Genomic DNA, 19,553 nt, shown 5'->3' with positions numbered 1-19,553 from the left:
CCAGGACCCCTGGTGCCCCTTGCTCTGGGTCACTGCCCCCTGGCAGTACCCCACAGATCTGGGTCTCCCCCCCCCAGGAACCCCCACCCAGCCTCAGCACTAGGCCACTGCCAGTCACCAACTAGCCCCCCGCTCCCTGGGGCAGACTGCAGTATAGGTCACTCATCATTGGCAAGGGGGGTTTGGACCTACTGCCTTGGCCTAGCCCTGGGCTGCCCACTGCAACCCCCAGTACCCCTTGGCCTACTTCCAGGCTGGAGCTCCCTAGCTCCTCAGCCTTTCCCCAGCCCTGCTCTACTACAGGTATCCTGTCTAGCTCCCTACAGCCAGACCCTTCTCTCTCTGAAGGCAAAGAGAGACTCTGGCCTGAGGTCCTGGCTCCCAACCTTTATAGGGCCTGCTGAGGCTGTTTGGGGCGAGGCCCCAGCTGCAGCCACTTCCCCTAATCAGCTCAGCCTTCACACTGCCTACTCCCTGGGCTATCTCAGGCCCTTCCAGGCAGGAGCAGGTGTCCACCCTGCTACAGACTGATTCAGTAAGTTAGCCTTACATTTTTATAGAAGAGTTTTTGAAAAAAAGGAGGACCTGATTCTTCTCCCACTTCCACTCTTTTCATGTTGAGAAGACTCCATTGACTTCAGTTGAGCTACTTTAGATTTACATTAGTGTAAGGGAAGGCAAGATAGGACACTTAGTGTTCAGAACAAATACTTTTAGCTGAAATAGCAACCTTTCATTTCTGTCTATTTTCCTAGCCATAAAGCAGATGGATTATTAGCTGCTGTGAACTTGGCTAGGGGTTCTGGCCCTATTCCCACTGCTGTTATATAGTTAACCTTATAATAGGTGATCTGAAGATAACGTTTTTCAATGTTATTTTCTTACTAAGTATGAATTCAGTTTCTACAGGGTAACAAAGTGAAACTTCAATTCTGTATCTTAAAATGGCTGACACTGCACCCTTATCTTGGACAGTTGTGGGGTATGGACTGCTGTTTACAATCCAAAACCTTTAATTAGTTAAGGAAATTAATGATTGGTGTTTAGATGCCATTAGCATGGGAGATTGATATCACACACACACACACTGCAGCACTCATACCTTAATGAATTCAATTAAACTGCAGATAGCAATAATTAGGGACCTACCAAATTCAAGGCCATGAAAAATGCATCACAGACTGAAATCTGAGCTCACCCATGAAATATGGTCTCTTGTGTGCTTTTACTCTATACTATATAGATTTCACGGGGGAGACCATCATTTCTCAAATTGGGGGTCCTGATCCAAAAGGAAATTGCAGGGGGTGGGGGAATCCCAAGATTATTTTAGGGGGGCCGCGGTATTGCCACCCTTACTTTTGTGCTGCCTTCAGAGCTGGTCGGCCGGAGAGCAGTGGCTGTTGGCTGGGTGCCTAGCTCTGAAGGCAGCACCCCACCAGCAGCAGTGCAGAAGTAAGGTGGCAATACCATACCATGACACCCTTACTTCTGTGCTGCTGCCTTTCAGAGCTGGGCAGCCAGAGAGGGGCAGCTGCTGACCAAGAGCCCAGCTCTGTCGGCAGCAGCGCAGAAGTAAAGGTGGCAATACCATCCCATCCCATCCTTACTTCTGCGCTGCTGCTGGCAGCGGCTCTGCCTTCAGAGCTGGGCTCCCGGCCAACTGCCCAGCTCTGACGACAGCGCCGTCGTCAGCAGCAGCGCAGAAGGGAAGCAGTACCATAACTCCCGCTACAATAATCTTGCGACTCCTCCCTCCAACTCCTTTTGGGTCAGGACCCCTTCAATTACAACACCGTGAAATTTCAGATTTAAATAGCTAAAATCATGAAATTTACAATTTTTAAATCCTATGACTGTGAAATTGACGAAAATGGACTATGAATTTGGTAGGGCCCTAGCAATAATAAGATGCCAGCATATCAGGACGATATTGTACTATCAGTCAGAACATCCCAATAGAGACATGAGGCTTAGCCCTCTTACTCTTCTTCGAGGCTTGCTCACTCACATTTCTGTAGCATCTGTGTGGGTGGAAGGGTTTCATCCCAGTGTCTTATAAAGAGAATCCATCAACTTGAGATGTGCCCATCACAAATTTCTGTTTCTGTTGAAAAGTCAGAACAGATTAAGTTGGTCGGGGTGATGTTGGCAGTTGTCTGTAACATTAAGGATAGCTATGAGAGGATTTTTTTGGGCCTAACCCTAGACTTAACCATCTCCTATCCACACAGTGATCATCCTGGCCTATGACATTTGTATGGTGGCAATGTGTCAGACAGGGAAATGATGTGCCTACATGCCCATTCAGTGCAGAGACCTTGGATGCATATTTTTAAAAGACAGACTACAAAACTGATGGGATTAAGGATCATTCTGACCAGCTCTGTAAGAGAACAGACAGTTCAGTTGTACCGAGCAATTACAACTGCTGCTCAACATTCTAAACTGGAGACCATTTTATAGCAAAAAGACTTATGGGTTTTTTTATTAACAAATCTATGGTGTCTGCTTGCCACAAGATTAATCACACAACATGGGAAGTTAGAGACACTCTGCTGCACCTTATGCCTCATAATGTCCCAAAAGAACAATTATCCTATGATAACCCCATTCCCTATTCAGCACATATTGCTTAATTAAGGAATCTTGCTATTGCTAATACTGTCTGCTGTGGAATTCTAAGCACAAGAAACAATAATGTTAAGACCTGCCATGTTAAATGATCAACATACATTTCTATAGTCTGTATGCAGCATATCAATACATTCCGAATACTGGTCTAGCTAACAACCAGTTAGTTGATTTTTGTTTGTTGATATGCTTCATTTCAAAATGGAGCTAAGGCAACACAAACAGATTAAATGGTCTGTAAATGAGCCACTGCAAAGCAAAATCTGAGATCAGATGCAAAATCTGAGGTCAGAAAGTCACATTAATACCATTAAATTTTTATAATGTTGGGATGTATCCTAGCAGTAGGAAGTCATATTTTACAGTTCTTCACCGGTGAAAAAGGTGCTAGTCTAACCTTCTTAGTTTAGGACTAACAGGTACCTTAAAAAATAATGCTATGATATTGGAGGTAGGATCAATATTTTTCAATTATGTAATTGCTTTCTTGAAGGAAAGGAAAAAGAGATTTACAAAAATTAGAATGGGAGAGATTAGAGAAGACTGACCAGTTTAAAATAAGCTTTTGGCTGACGAATGTCTCAGGACTTTCACTTTTAAGTTTATAAATCACATTCTATCGAACAAGACAAAGGCAGTAACTCTCAGTAAAGGTACTCAAAGCCTTAGAAAAGATGACTCAGGGCCCAATACTTTTTCTCTTTAAATCAATGGTAAAAGCACTCATTGACTTCAGTGAGTTAGGATCTGTCTCGCTGTCTCCCACTACAGTGTATCCGTCTGATGGGGATCTCTTGGAGTAACTCACGGGATGTTTATGACAAGGCTGAACAGTAGGGCAGATTCTCAGCTGGTGTAAACCATCACAGCTTCATCAAAGTCAATGGAACTATGACAATTTACACTAGTTGAGAATCTGCCCCTAGAAATCACCTGCCTGTGCAGAGTGAAACATACAAATCTCCTTCATATCCATTCAACCTCAGTAATACTTGATTGGGCCCAACCCCTTCTCATGCCAGTAATCTTTAGTCATGTGACTAGTCCTTGGCACTCATTGGAAACTAGAAAATTGAGAATAGTTTCCCCCCTTCCCATTTTCACTAAAATTTTCCAACCAGATCGAGTAGTTCCATTGCCTCACCCATCTTTAAAAAAATAATAAATTACAAGTTGAGGCTTTTAGCAGGAAAGCAAGGCCTATGTTCTGAAATCCATTGCGAGACTACTAAAAGGGCTGGAATAGAGCAGACAGGCGCAAGCAGGTAGGAGACAGAGGTGGAGAGGGGAAGAGAGAATGGTGGGGGGAGGGAGAGAAGTGAAGGAAAGCAAGAAAAGCAAGCAAACACTAAAGATATAAAAGAGACAGGAGGAGAGAGGCCAAATCAGAAAAGAGAGGTTTGTAGGGGAAAAAATTAAAATTCCAAATGGACGTCAAATTGTCGAGCATGCCCATGAGAGAGACCAGGGGTCTGAAGTGAAAACACAGCAAGCTACAGAAGGAAAAGTGGGCAACTCTTTCCTCATTCAAATCCCTCCTAAGAACTCACTTAATCTATGATGTCCACAAATAGTGCATTCATAAAAAGTTATATATACACTTATGCTATGTGTGTGTGTGGGTACGCACGACTGAAGGATTGACAGAAGGATAATTCTTGTAGCAAGTGTTGTGATTTTGCCCGACCCTTGTGAGAGCAGTGTAAGGGAGGGGAAGGAAAGCCCCTGCCATTGCTCTCAATAAGTAACTAACCACACTGAGAGACACAACTCTTCTACTTTTCAAGCTATCCCTGGTGGTAGAGGAGAGCGCTTGTTTATTGTTAATTTCAACTGCACTCAGACAATATGGTGAGGAGGGCTATATAGGTACCTAGTTAGGTTAGATAGAACTTCACCCCAGGGGTATGTCAAGCGTGGAGCTGGAGATGTAAATTCCAACTTGAGGAGACATTCCTACACTAGCTCTGACTGGGCTCATGTGCTAAAAATACTGTAGCTGTGGTGGTGTGAGCAGTGGAAGGGGCTAGCTACTCTAAATACGTACCCATCCAAGACAGTAGGTATATACTAGCTCATCTCACCGCTTGCACCAATTGAGCTACACTCTACTTTTAGTGCAATATCTCAATCAGAGCTACTGCAGGTGTGTCTCATCGAGCTGGAGTTTACAATTTTCCAGCTCAAGGTGTAGACATATCCCAGGGAAGGGCCAGGCACATCTGGTCTGAAGAAAATTTTCTGTCCAGAGACCTCCACCCAACCCTCCAACAATCCCAGCCCTCCCGAGAATCCTGAGCAAAGAAATGGACTTTGCAGCAAGTCAACAAATTTATAATAAATACAGGGGTGAAAGTAAAGCCGAAGACTTACTGGTATGGGGGCTGGCTCTGGCCCCTGGAAGGGGTGGGGCCTTGGGCAGAAGAGACGGGGCTGGGGTCAGCGTCCCCCAGCCAGCCCTTCCACGCTGCCTGGCCCGTACCACCCGGGGCTCCAGCAGCGATTTAAAAGGCCCGGGGCTCCAGCTGCTGCTGTGGGCCCTTTTAAATTGCCGGCCCCAGGACAGCTGCTCCTTTTGCCCCCCCCCCCACCCCTCCATCGGCGGCTGTGGGGAGAGGGGGAAAGGGGCAACGACATTAAAGGGCTGTTGCAGCAACGCTTTAAGGACCCTGGTTAAAGTGCTGCCGTGGCAGCGCTTTAATGTCATTGCCCCTTTTGTGGGGCCCCCCCTCATCGGCGGCCCTGCCAGTAGGGACCCGGCAGGGCCGCCGACGGGGGGTGCAAAAGGACAGCGATGTTAAAGGGCTGCTGCAGCAGCGCTTTAAGCAGGGCGCTTTAAAGTCAGCTGAGTACGGGCTGGTACTGGTGGCCACTTTTTCCGGTATGCCGTACCGGCCCGTACCGCCTTACTTTCACCCCTGAATAAATACATATAAAACTGAAACTATTTTCACTTCTGAATTTCCCAGAGCATCCTATCTTCTTTATGTTTGTTTGGCAGACACAGCTTTTATGTTTGTGTTGGTACAGCAATGAGTGCATTGCCATGAATAGCAAATAATAAATAGTAGTAACAGAGAAAATGGAAAAAGTAAAATAGGGAAATATAATTAGCTCTTGTATGTTATAGAACATTTGCTTTATATTGCATTTTGAATCTATTATTTAAGGGATGATTTGGCTATTTGTACTGGGGGAAGAAATTGGAATGTTTTCCTGCACAATATTTCCCTACCTAGCAGTTTGGTATAAGTATAAAAGAAATGCAAAGGGATTGACTTGAGAGAGCTAGGAAGCTGATAGTTAAGTCTGAAACTCCATCCTTGAATGAGCCTTTTGTGTCTAAGTACTGCTGGGGGCCATTATATCTCTCTGAAATATAATACAAATTACTTTTCCTATGAACAGTGAGGTTAGATAGAGATGCAATTCTACCATTTATTTAAAATCTGCTTGCTCTGATATGTTGTAAATAGACATTTAGGGACAGATTTATTTTTTTTAAATCTGGCTTGTTTATGCACTTGGAGACCCACATTTTTACCAGCCCCATTTTTCATTCCAAGGAACTTGTGAGGACCTCTATTATCACTTAGTTGTGTAACCACACTACTTGACTATGTCTGTGAAGAGTAAAAAGCACAAACCAGGAGGCAAAGTTGTGACCCTTTTAAAAATAACACCCTCAATGTCAGTTTAACAGTTGGTATCACCTTTTCAAAGTGGACTCAACAAGGCCTCTGTTTTGTGCATATCTATAGCTACATGTGGCACTTACTGTTCAGCGTGCTTTGTGTCTCCCTGCTAATGGCTGGTTGACAGGGATAGCTGGCTGTCACAGCTGCCACGAGTTGGATTTAGCCCTTTAGCTCAATCTATAGGCTCATGGTCATCACTAGGGAGCTCTATAGGATGAAGAGTTTTTGACAACAAGTTTTGCTTAATCAAAGTTTTGTTTTTTGTTTAATTCCTGTGAGCTTCCAGAGACAGCAGGAGTGGGCACTTCATCTGCATGTGAGTCATTGCAAAACACCTAGGATTACGTTTGTAGACACGTACTATATGCAACCCACGCACCCACTCTCCCTTAAGATACACTTCAGGTTGTCAACAAATATTAGTTATACTAGAACACCACTGTCTGAATCTTTAAAAATGTAAAGCACTGGAAATTCAGGTTAAGATACAAGATAGAAAATGAGTGTTTGAAAATCAGAAAATGCAGCCAGTCCTGGAACCCACATGGGGAGAGGCCATTCTTCCCTTAGTCTTAAGTGGAGCACAGGATCTGGCCCAAGAGGTGAATATAGCTCAACCGCTATGACAATAATGTCATTAAATTTAACATCCTTGTTGGGGGGAAATACCAAAGAAGGCCATCACAATCATAAGCGCCAACTCCGTGGGTGCTCTGGGGCTGGAGCACCCAGGGAAAAAAAAAGTGGGTGCTCAGCACCCACTGGCAGCCTCCCGATCAGCCCGTCCCCCCAGCGCCTCCTGCCTGCCAGTGGCCCCGCCGATCAGCTCTTTCCCCTCCCTCCTAGTCCCTCCTGTCCACCGTGGATCAGCTGTTCAGCGGTGTGCAGGAGGTGCTGGGGAGGGAGGGGGAGGAGCAAGGGTGGGGCGCATTCTGGGGGAAGGGGCAGAATGAGGCGGGAAGAGGCGGGGTAGGGGTGGGACTTGGGGGAAGGGGTGGAGTGGGGGTAGGCCCTGGGGCAGAGTGGGAGTTGAGCACTCCCTGGCAACTCAGAAAGACAGCACCTCTGATCACAGTAGCATTTAAATTCAAAAAGGGGAACCACACAAAAATGAGGAAGTTAGTAAAATGGAAACTAAAAGGAACAGTCACAAGAGTTAAATGCCTCCAAGCTGCATGGAAATGTTTAAAGACACCACAATAGAGGGTCAAAATAAAGCCTCACAACAGCCAAGGAACCGCTTGCAGGGCCTCCTGAGAGGCCAGTTTTTAGAAACTGTGCCCTACTCTGGCTGAATGAATAGGGCTCTGTTAGCCAAGCCCCTACATGGTTCATAACATTTGCTTCTAAGAAGGGTTGCCAACTCTCCAGGATTGCCCGGGTGTCTCCCGGAATTAAAGATTAATCTTTAATTAAAGAGTATCTAGTGTGAGGAAACCTCCAGGAATATGTCAACCAAAATTGGCAACCCTACTTCTAGGTCACTATCATTTTATTGCTGCATCCCTAAACAAGTACAGTGCAAGATATGCTGGGATTGAATTAGGTTGGATTGTGGCAGCTCAGAGAGTGGTTTTTTGGACACTGCTGCCTTGTATTTCAGAATCGTAGCTTTCTTTTTTTAAGCATCTTAGCCCTTTTGAAGATAGCTTTGAACACGTGACCTGAGTGTTTCTGATTGCTGCTTGACTCTCAGTTGTGTGGACTTAGGGGTAATTAACATTGGAGCCTAGCAATCATTATTTAAATGTTAATATAGTTAATTGTTTCATTGGTGATCAAAATGCACAAGGAAGAGGAGGGCCAGGCATCTCATTTTGACCTATGAGCAGGTGGCACTTGAGTTGTGAGTGAAGTTAGGCAGAGTACACGTAATCACTTTGTACGGACTCTGTTGGCCCATTACTGAGCACTGTGTTTACCCCCAGATCAATGTCCAGCCAGAAGAGGGGCTCCATAATCCCTCCAGCACAGGAAAGGGAAGAACTACAATAGAGCAGAAGGGGGCTGGTTTGAGAGAGTGCCAGAGGCTGCATGAGACTAGGAACAGCAGGCCAGAGGCAGCCGTCTGGGAGCTGGCTGTGGAAGGAAACGTCTGATAACAGGCCTGCGAGCTGGGCTGAGGACACACCCTGTTGCTGACAAGGGCCAGCAGTAGCTGCATTTGCCGATACCTGGCTGCGGCTTGTGGTCAAGCAGACAATGCAGAGGGATTGTACCAGGACCTTGTTACTGCTTATCCCCCTGGCTTGGGCTTCCGGCTAGGAGATGGGTTGGGAACTGTTGGGATTATCTAATTTGTTTATAACTGTTAAAGTTGCTGCACCAAGGGTACTTGCAACTTTTCTTTCTGGCAGCGCTAACAAAGGAATCCTCAGTTAAGCAAAGTGTGAGAGTGTCCACCGAGGACTAGACCCTGAAGAGCCCATGCCTGGAGCACCTCCAGCACGTGCACCCAGCGTACTGCCAGACACCTACGAGCTGGTGTAGCACAGCACTCACCACAACAACTTGCCGTGGGGTTGGGTGCAATAGACTGAACATTGTACAACCTGCTGTGAGTGAGGTCTCATTTTTATTTTTGCATCTCCAGGAGTTTAAGGCTGGAACGTGATTTATGGGCGGAGCTTGGGAAAGTACCACTGCTTATTTTTTCCAGTTCGACATGCCAGGTAAAAGGTATGAGGCTGGAGCTTCCTAACCACTTTCTTCCAGTGGTTTTGAACTACTGTGCTTCCTCTAACTCATTCACCTATGAGCAAACAATTCCAGTATTGCTCTTGGCGCCGAGTCCTCCCTCCAAAAATCTTGCTTGCTTCTATCTCCCACAACCATCTCCACCCCAAGAATCTTTTCTTTCTCCTACAGCCACATACAGAGAGCCTGTCTCTCTTCCGCATCTAATCCATAACACTGTCGCAGTTCTTGTGCTCATCACCATAGGGGCTGGAACTAGTGGGTGCTGCTAAACCCCCTGGCTCGAAGTGGTTTCCATCATATACAGGGTTTACAGTTTGGTTCAATGGCTCTCAAATTGTTCCAGCATCCCTGCTTATCACCATGGTATCTGAGCCTCTACTATCTCCTACCACTACTCTGCCCCCATCTTATCATCCTCCAGATTCTGTCTCTTTTATATTGTACTGGTTGGCAGCAGCGAATGGAGGGCTAATAAGAATCCATCTATGTCCCTGCTTTACACCTACCTGGCCTGTGACTAGTTCTTAAGCATTCCCTGAGGGGGTCCCGGACAATTCTGAAAATGTTTCATGTGCCTACTCCCTGGGCTATGCCCACAACTCAGCCATTGAAAGCACCTCCTCAATGTGCCCAGCATGCACACTGAAAATGTGGCTCCATAGCAGGGTGGAGGATGGTCAATGACTTGTCAGCTTTGTGCCAGTCTTTCTTTGTTTAATTGCAACCTGATTTGCAGCAAGTTGAGAGTCAGAATTGGTTTGAAGAGTTTGTACCATAGCTAATTTAGCTGGGATTCTTATATGAAGAAAAGATTAACACTGGCATGCTGATACCATGGGATTTAAAGCAGTATTTTAGTGAGCCAGACAAGGGATTAATGTGTTAATTCACCAGCACACATTAGCAGAGTGTTCCCCCCCCCCTATTTTTATAGTTAACGTGTTTTAACGTCAATTTGTTCTGTCACTGTGATGAGTCCTCTCCTTGATTAGCAGTGCTGCCAATTATTTTTATGGGAAGAATCTGCTTCTAGTGCCTGTCTCTATGTTGCACACAAAAGAAAAAGCAACCATTCCCATGCTTTCTGCAAGCTTCTTACAGGGAGCTCTGCATGTTCCACAGAGCAGCTGCAAAACCGTATCGGTGCAGACTTACAGCTTTGTCTTTACAGGGCTTGAAACTAAGAATGCGTGAAAAGGGTCCTGATTAGATGTTGTATTTTGCAGCATCTGACAGAGAATAGATGGATATTCCTGGTCTTTAGAGACTTGCTTGTGATTAGATATTTCTTCAGTCCAAAGCTTGCCTGTTCAGCATTTTGTGATCCAGAGGGTGTTCAAGACACATCTTGCAGTATGCCTGCATTGATTTAAAACCAGCAAGCAGATGCAAGCTTGCATCAAGACGGAGTGGATGCTGCTTCTTGTGGTTAATCATGAAGGTACAGCTTTATGTTTCTGAAAGCACTTGACTAGATGGATGTTTTTGTCTAAGCAGTAGATATTATTGCAAAGGAAGATTTGAAAATCAAGTTGTCTGCTCTCTTGCTTGCTTTACCAAGTTCAGTGCTTATCTGTTTACTTGTATCCCAGGGACTCCGTACTGTTCTCCTCTGCCTGCACCATCTACCACTGCTGCTTCTACTACTTTCACTCATCTTTTGAATCCAGATTTGAAGAGTCGTTTAGCAGCATTTGGGACTAAAATCGCCAGCCATTCAGTGTCCTATAGCCCTGTTCTCAGAGTCTGAGAAGGTCTGAGTACTCTCTAAGATTTGGATTGTGAATAAAGATTCATTGCGGGAGCAATGCAAGTTTCCATAGCTTGTACAGAACATAACTTGAAGAATCGAAATGGTGAAGACAGGCTTATCAGCAAACAGAACACCAGTACCCCAAACGTAGTGAATGCAGCCCGGGCAAAATTCCGGACGGTGGCTATTATTGCTCGCAGTTTGGGGACATTTACCCCTCAGCACCATATCTCTTTAAAAGAATCAACTGCAAAGCTGACTGGCATGAAATATAGGTATGGGCACAATATTCACTGTTCGTAATGTGTGTGTCATATCTCTTTACCCTAGGTGAGTCATCTGCTTACAAAGGAATTCCCTTTTCCAAAATCCCGGAGTCTTTTTAAAAAGGGATATTTAAAAAATCCTACTAAAAATACTAAGTTTTAAACTTACAAGAAAACTAGCTCTCTTTAGTGGCATTTGGGTCCTAGTGTTTCTGCAGGCATACGCGTTTGCTATTTGATACAAAGAGTTTTCTTTTCTTTAGTTATGATACCAAACATAAATAAATTGAGCACCATTATTTGTGGATGGTGTTTGTTTCATATAGCTCGTTAGTATTTATATGTAAAAAGACTGAATTACAAATGATGTTCAAAGATCTGCATAGAAAAAGTTTTCATTTTTACAGCACGTTGGGTAGACTGTCTCTAAATTAGTTACTGTGTCTTATCGTAATGATCACTTACAGACCTTTCATCTGACTTGCTAAGTGAGGACAAGGAGGAATCTATTTTAAATCATAACCATGTTCCTAGAAATCTAATGCTTCTTACAAAAATTTTTCTTAACACAGAAATGTACAAGAGTGTAATTAAGAGTGTCACTTTAATCTTTCTCAGATGTTCAGTCTGCTATTTCTGGAAAGCTTCCTTGTATCAACTAATACAAGTACTTATTAAGGACTTACTTTAATTTGGAAAATTTAGCATTTTTGTAATTTAATTTGTATGTATTCGAGACGTTAGCGTATCTGTTCTGCTAGACCTTGAACGTATCCTTCGTGTGGTGTTGGAATTACTTGATTCCTAGAAAGGAGGAGGTGGCAATCTAAGGTCAGATTCTGCTCTGAATTATTCCATAAGTAGCCCCATTGAAATCAGCAAGGCTATTTGTACAATGGTACTACTCAATAGGAGTATGAATGGCAGAATCTTGTCCTTAGGAGTAGGGGATGGAGTGTTACTGTGTGTTTAGAGTTACTGGTAACTTTTCTTTTGCATATTTGCAATTGATTAATTTTCATGCCCAACAATTTCTGCCCTTGCAAGCTATCCTTTTTTTTATGGAAGAGGTATTTGGATACAATGGAATTTAACGTGACTAAATTAAGGCCAAATTCTACTTTTATTTAGACAGATGTAAATCCAGACTGACTGTACTGAAGTTACCCCAAATTTACACGTACCTGAGCACAGAGTTTAACGTAAGGCATTTGTGCAGTTATGATAGTTTAACAGAAATGGCACAAGAGGTTGGCCCTTAAGGGATTGCATTTGAAGGGCAACATAACTTCCTAATTTACATGGTCAGGTGTAATTTGTCATTGTAGAATCTGGAATTGCTAGTAAGTAATATCCCCAAAGGATCTGGGAGACTCTGAAGAGCCCCAGTTGTCCAGAATAATTTCTCAGGGTATGTCTACACCCAGCCGCTAGTTCGGCGGCTGGCAATCGAAGTTCTGGGTTCGACTTATCGCATCTTGTCTGGACGCGATAAGTCGAACCCGGAAGTGCTCGCCGTCGACTGCGGTACTCCAGCTAGACGAGAGGAGTACCGCGGAGTCGACGGGGGAGCCTGCCTGCCGTGTGTGGACCGAGGTAAGATCGAACTAAGGTACTTCGAACTTCAGCTACGTTATTCACGTAGCTGAAGTTGCGTACCTTAGTTCGATTTGGGGGGTGAGTGTAGACCAAGCCTCAGTGAGTTCGGGTAGTTTAATCTGAGCACCATTGTTGAAAGATCATTGGACACCCTCACAGATTGGGTTATTTTTAACACCAGTGTTATAAGTAAGTACAGGCAACACAGGTAGTGGATCTGTAAATGACATTGCAGAGTCAGAAACCTGCTGATTAATTTTTACTGTGACAGATTCCCAGAAATACTGCCCTCTGAGAATGACATCACAGTCTGGCTGGTCAGGCTCACCGGGCATGCATGGGTTTTCAAAGAGGGGAGGTGGGTAAACCAAAGCTTACCACACTGAGCAGCCCTTAAACCCTGGTGCATCATACTCTCTTATACCAAGACCTGATCTTGCAGTTCTTATGTTTGCAAAGCTCCTGTTGACTCTAATGGGGATAATATGCAGGTGACAGTTGTAGGATCTGGCCTCTGCCAGGCAACACTAAAGAGGTTATCTCATCAATAGTATGCTCTTTTGTAACTGTTTGATAGCTCAGTAGATTCTAATAGCCTTAGTATGAAGTGAGAGACAGTATAGGCTAGGTGGAATGAGCGCAGATTTGGAGTCAGGAACTCCTATCCATGCCATTTTCTCATTGTGTAGCCTTGGCCAAATCACTTCACTTCTCTGCCTTAGTTTCTCCGGTACATGCCTACCTACATGGCAGGGGTGTTGAGAGAATGTTTGTTTGTAGAGAAAATAAACTCTCAGCTTCCTATGAGAAGTGCAGCTGTTACATTTACAGCCTACAGTGTTTAAATTGGTAGTAATTATTCCTGTTAGTTTTCCAAAGGAACATTATGCTGCAGATGCATGAATGCAAATAACTGCCCCTCTCTTACTCACCCCTTTCAGGGACCCACACAGGAACAGATCTTTGGCCCCTTTCAGAGACATGTATAGCTTATTTCTAGAAAAATTCTGAACTCTGAGGCTAAATTCTGCAGACCTTATTCAGGCTAAACTGCTGTCGACTTCAATGGGAGTTTTGACTGCATAATGTCTGAGTAAGGACTGCAGGATTTGGACCTAATTTGTAACCAGATTGATGTCCATCCTTATGATTAATCCTTATTTACAATCCCAAATATACCCAGAACTGGAAACAGTGAGAAGCAATTCCTTCCTGAGGAGAAGAAATGGGCAGGAAGTTTGCAGAAAGAGATGATCCAACTGTAAAGGATAATTCTGACATTGGTGAAAGGACACAAGGAGAACCCTAAGTCTGAGGAGATGTTGAAGCTGATACATGTTAATAAATGCACTCTGGCTCCTCTGCAAACGACATGATTATCACACAGATTTAAGGCCTGATCCAACTCTCACTGAAGTCAAATGGAGTGTTTCGATTGACTTTAATGGGAATTGTGCCAGATCCTTCATTCCCTTATATTTCAGGTTGAAGATTCTTGTTCTTCCCAGATAATTTTCTGCTCTAATTAGGTCATTTATGACAAACTTGAATGCTCTCTAAAATGATGTGCTAATGAAGATGCCTTGTTTTATGCTAAAAACAAATACTTCCCCCTCCCCCTTAAAGCCTCTGTAGATAACTAGGTAACTTTAAAGATATAGCTGGCTGTGTTGCCATGCATATTTCACAGCATGATTTTTAATGCTTCTATCTCAGCCACCGTGCTTTGCCTCCTACGACTGCTTGGCAGTTTTTGATTTTAGGCAGTTGAAGAGAATGATCCTGTCAGTGGATTATGTAAAAGAGAGAGACAGTGAGTATGTGTGTGACAGAAGTGGAGGTGGGAGAAGAACCAGTTCTGAGGCTCCTTATCAAGTCAGTGTTTTTGAGCCAGTCCAGATCAGAAACCAGCTTGGAATTTTAAGTGCAAAGTGTACTGAAAATAAATAAATGCACCATGGAATCTTTAAAATATTAGGACCCGGTCCTGTTCCCATTGACATCACTGGGAGCGTTGCTGTTGGCTTCACTGGGAGCATGATCAGGACCTTACTTTTAAGATTTTATTTAATTTGATTTCAGTGGATTGGAGGCATCAAGTTGCCATCAAAGAGACTGGTGGCAGGACGGCAATCTGATAGTTGGCCAGCTGCTGACTCCCAGTTCCTCTGCGTCTGAAGCATAATGGAAATTAAGCAGCACATGCACCCAGCTTCTGTGTGAGTGCTCCACTTGCAGGCTGCAGAGACAGATGGGGTGTGGCTTAAACCAATGCTGTTCAGGCAGAGCCCTCTCCAAGAACAAGCACATATTGGGGGTAGGGAGGGGGGACATTTTATTTTATTTTAAAGGCATTGTTACCACCAATTACATTTGCATGGCTATTGGTTTTACATTCTTTGTGAAAAATGGCAAAACTGTGGCCTGACAAACAAGTGAAAATGGCTACACTCCTTTTAATTCCATTAATATTACAGTTCAGTTACGCTGGAGAATCTGCCCATATGCTCAGATAATGTTCTCTAGAGCGCTGCAAGTCTTTCCTTGAACATGATTTCAGTCGTGATGCTTGGCTTGGAAAATTTCAATCTGCTGCCTAATTTTTCAAAACAAATAATATATTTCTACATCCATCTGATGTACCGCATATAAGGAGAGACAGAAAAAGAGGGCAGGAAAAAAGACGAGTACTGGGACTCAGCAGTTTTTTGAAGAACAAAAGATCTATCCTGACTTCTCCTCCTTCCTAACTTCCAACTCTTTGGTGGGTTTTCCCCCCCAGATTTCTATATTTGATGCTCTATCTACGAATTTAAGCAGATCTTTGTCAATGCAGGACCCTCACTGGACTTGGTACACAAGATTATTTGGAATATCTGTCATTACAATTAAAAAAACCCCAAACAAACCTCAGACTTCTGCCAGCATCGAACAGCTGTGCAAGCCTTAACATTGCCTGATCTGTCTGGGATGAAAACTCAACGGTGTGATTTTCAGTCCTGAGCTCTAATTCTGTAGTTTCGTCATTCACTTTGCTGATGGTTAAGGGTCTATCAGCATTTCTAAAATAGGCCTTTATTCCCACTGCTTCTTGAAGCTGGCTGAAACTTGACATAAAGAGCCTGCTTTATAAAACTAACCTCCCTGTTTGTAGCCAAAAATAACTGATGCTATCTCAACTTCTGGCTCAAATGAGCACATATAGAAAACCAACTACATCTCTACCCTGATATAACGCTGTCTTTGGGAGCCAAAAAATCTTACCGCGTTATAGGTGAAACTGCGTTATATCGAACTTGCTTTGATTCGCCGGAGTGTGCAGCCCCGCCCCCCCGGAGCACTGCTTTTTTGTCTTATATCGGGTCACGTTATATCGGGGTAGAGGTGTACTTGATTATACCCGCAAAAAATTACATTTTTTCAGTCATTATTAATTGGCATGTCATTTATTTAAATGCAGACAGTGATCTTGGTCCTATACAAGACACAAAATGGATACAGTCCCCAAGAATCTAAATAAGACAGCATAGATAGTTTAGAGAAGGATGGATGGGCTAATAGGGGACTGTTCTGGAACTCCAGACCTAGCTTTGATGCCCAGCTCAGCCATAGCCTTCCTATGTGTCCTCAGGCAAGTCACTTAATCCATTTTGTGCCTTAGTTTTCCAACTGTAAAATGGGTACAGTACCTCCTGACAGCTATTATGGTATCATCCTGACATAAGTGTTATGAGGATGAAATTCTTTAGTTATTGTGAGGCACGTGGATACTCTAATGACGAGGGCCATATATGTCAAAGAGATAGGTAGGAGATGAACCAAACAGCTTAACGAGCCCAGCTGTTCAGTGCCACAGAGCCACCACTACCTCCCACTTCTTTTGGTGGTAATGTGGCTTAGCTGTTCTCTTTGCAGTTTCCCTTCAAGGTACCTTTAGCTTTAGCTTTGCCTCAGAATCACCAAATTCTTTTTCCAGTTCAGACATCTCCTCTATCTCCACCAAAGTTCCCCGTAATTGCTCATCCCATAGGATCTAAACTATATTCTACAGATTGAGGGTCTGAGAAATCACTGCAACTTGTGTTACCTGGTGAGGCAGCTGTACTTGAGTGTGTCCTAATGTGTAATATTTGCTGCAACATATCTTTATCATGTTCACTTAGAACTTTTAATTGGGAATTAGGAGATGTTTAGAGAAAATTAATAGCAAAGCTTGGGAAATCCATAAGGAGGAAGTAGTAACTCAAATACTTGCAGTAAGAACTGCCAGTGTATTTCATGACACTTTAATCCAGGAGTCTAGCCTGGCTGCTTCTAGCTAACAGGGATAAATAACATTTATTTTATTTATTCAGTGTGCATCTAATACGTGGGGATTATATAGCACATCATGTAACCCATCAAGGAACTATGGACAATTTCAGAACATTTCACCAAGCTCTGATGTACACAGATGCCTTCCTAAATACTAATATTACAAACACTTTATTACACTTGCTATTAAAGTGTCCCAGAGATGGGGGTTGGGGAGTGGTGGTGGTGGTGAAGGAGATAGAGTTCAACTGCAGAGATGGCAAATGCTTTTTTGACCCTTTCTTCTTCTTCTTCTTCCTTGTGCAAACTTCATGAAATGGGGTCTGCTCTACAAGCCCTCTCCCTCCAAAGTGTTCTGTTCAGTGCCATATCCTCAATCACACCACATGCTGACATGTCTTTCTTTATGACATCTCACCACTTCTTCTTGGGTTGGCCTCTCTCCCTTTTTGCTTCAGTATTGATCGGTTGGACTCTCTTACCTACATAATTGTCAGGACTGCACTTTACATGACCGACCTATCTGAGTCTGTAGTCCCCTAATTTTTTCGTTTATGGGTGTTACTTTGAGCATGTCTCTAACTACGTGTTCCTCACATGGTGTTTCTTACTTACATCCTTCATCCATCTCAACATTCACACCTCTGTTGAACCGATCATTTGCTTATGCTTCTTCTTTGTTGCCCAATGCTCAGTGCGACACACTAAAACTGGGCAGACCATGGTTTTATAGACTTTCCATTTTAATCTAACTCGTATCTTCCTGTCACGTACTACTACATGATTTATCTCTCTCCACTTGAGCCAGGCATTTATTATTGTAGTCCAAACTTTGTCCATTTTCTTACTTGAATCCTGATAATCTTAATGTCAGTATAACAAGTGCTTCTGTGTAAATGGTATTTTAATAGACATTGCCATTTATTCAGAAAGAGGGAGTGAGACCTTTTGCTATTAATCACGACCATATCGCTTAGTTTAAAAGTGCCTTGTATTTATAAAGATTCTGTTATAGTTTTTCTTTAGCTGGTTGATCTGGGTCCATTTCACAGAGACCTGGATATCTGTTGATGAAACTCAACAGTCACAAGTTCTTCTGTCATACTGCATAAAAAAGACAGACTGTACATTATGAACCTAATCCTATTCTCCCTGGAGACACAAGAGCAGCTGGCATCATATTGTTACTCAATGAAATATGGGGGTGTGCACTTACAAAAATCTATGCTAAGGGTCTGGATTAAACAAAGATAATTTAGAGCTAAAGGATGAAACTCTAAATCAGTGCAGTTTCTTCCGCCTAAGCACCATTGGTGTCTGAACAGTGTGTCATTATACGCACACTGCTGTGCCTAGGTAGTACAGAGTAGGTTAAGGAGTCTTTCAGCCTTAACTGGCTCTTCGCCTGTTTTCTTTGGACTTGTTTACAAGCTGCAGATGTAGCAGTTTGCACTGCAATCCTGTCTGATCTCACAAACTAAAAACACCATTGGGGCACATCAGTATTTAGCTGCAAGACCTTCTAGGAAGTGCTCAAGGAGAGTCAGTGGCTCTCTGAGACACTGTTGAACTGGTGCCTCAACATGGTGATATCAGGGGACACTGCTGCTGGAGGTGCTGTGCTTTGCATGAGATGTAAAATGGAGGTCTTGACCACTTGTGATAGTGATGTTCCCAAGTCTCTTTCTGTGTCAGCAGTGGTGTAGAGTCTGGTGTCCTGGCCCAGTGCCAACATGGATAATTACATTCTGCCTCCTTAAACACCTTTTGCAGTTTTAAGTGGGTAAGGCATTTTTCTTCACCGCTTGCCCTACAATGTTGGGTTATATTGTGAATTATTAAATGGACACAAATGAGTTTTGCCCCGGTGGTGGATGCATTTCACTGGTGGATACAGTGATCACCATTAAGCTTATAAAGCTCTTTATTTAGGTTTATAAAAGCCTCTATATGTGCCCATCCTATCTCCTGGGCATACTTAAGATATACAACAGAAAGAAATGTTCTGACTTTGCACATAATTATATTTGCAGATGGATATTTATTTAATAATATAGTTAACTCAAACCTCTCCAGTCCTTGGGGCCACTCTAACCCCAGAAGTGTGTGTGTGTGTGTGTTGGGGGAGGAGATAGATAAGTTTTTCAGTGTGTCTAGAAGGTTAACAAATCTGAGATCTAGAAGACCAAGGTGGGCAAGGAGTTGGAAAGTCGAAGACTCCTCTTGCAGAATGCCCTGCTAGCATTCCGCTCCTCTATGGAGTGTGGGAACATCAGCTTGAGCATCCCCACTGATCACAAGTGTGACAACATGAGTACTTCGCTTTGGTTTTTAATAAGGATGATAATATGGATTAATTAATTAATATGCATGAAGGCAGTACGACTGATGGAAATGAGTGCCTAGAAATAGAAATTACCACATCTGAGATGGAAGAAAAACATAGAGCTTAATGTGCTCAAACCAGGGGGGCCAGATAATTTCCATTCCAGAATACTGAAAGAACAGCACATGAGAGTGCTAGTCTGGTAGCAAGGATTTTGAATCAATGTATCTATTTGGGGATAGTACCATATGAGTAGAGAATCG

General features: G+C 43.4%; 1 protein-coding gene across 8 annotated transcripts in view; it reads left to right on the top strand.

The window, feature by feature from the left end:
* KCNAB1 (potassium voltage-gated channel subfamily A regulatory beta subunit 1) overlaps positions 1-19,553 on the top strand; it is a 262,161-nt gene that overhangs the window by 86,874 nt on the left and 155,734 nt on the right. Inside the window, exons 1-2 of one of the 8 annotated variants that reach the window (XM_065557857.1) lie at positions 8,506-9,011; positions 10,625-11,060. The exons of 5 other annotated variants lie outside the window; for them this stretch is intronic. In XM_065557857.1, coding sequence (XP_065413929.1) covers positions 10,840-11,060 — 221 coding nt within the window. In that variant the 5' untranslated portion in view covers positions 8,506-9,011; positions 10,625-10,839. Of the gene's footprint in view, positions 1-8,505; positions 9,012-10,044; positions 10,474-10,624; positions 11,061-19,553 lie in introns of those variants that run through there. 2 more of the 8 variants (XM_024102523.3, XM_065557860.1) reach the window with 2 other exon arrangements.

The sequence above is a fragment of the Chrysemys picta genome, chromosome 9 (assembly GCF_011386835.1).
Source record: "Chrysemys picta bellii isolate R12L10 chromosome 9, ASM1138683v2, whole genome shotgun sequence".
Classification (NCBI taxonomy): Eukaryota; Metazoa; Chordata; order Testudines; family Emydidae; genus Chrysemys; species Chrysemys picta.
Note: the sequence above shows the minus strand (reverse complement) of the source record. Positions and strands in the feature narration are given on the sequence as shown.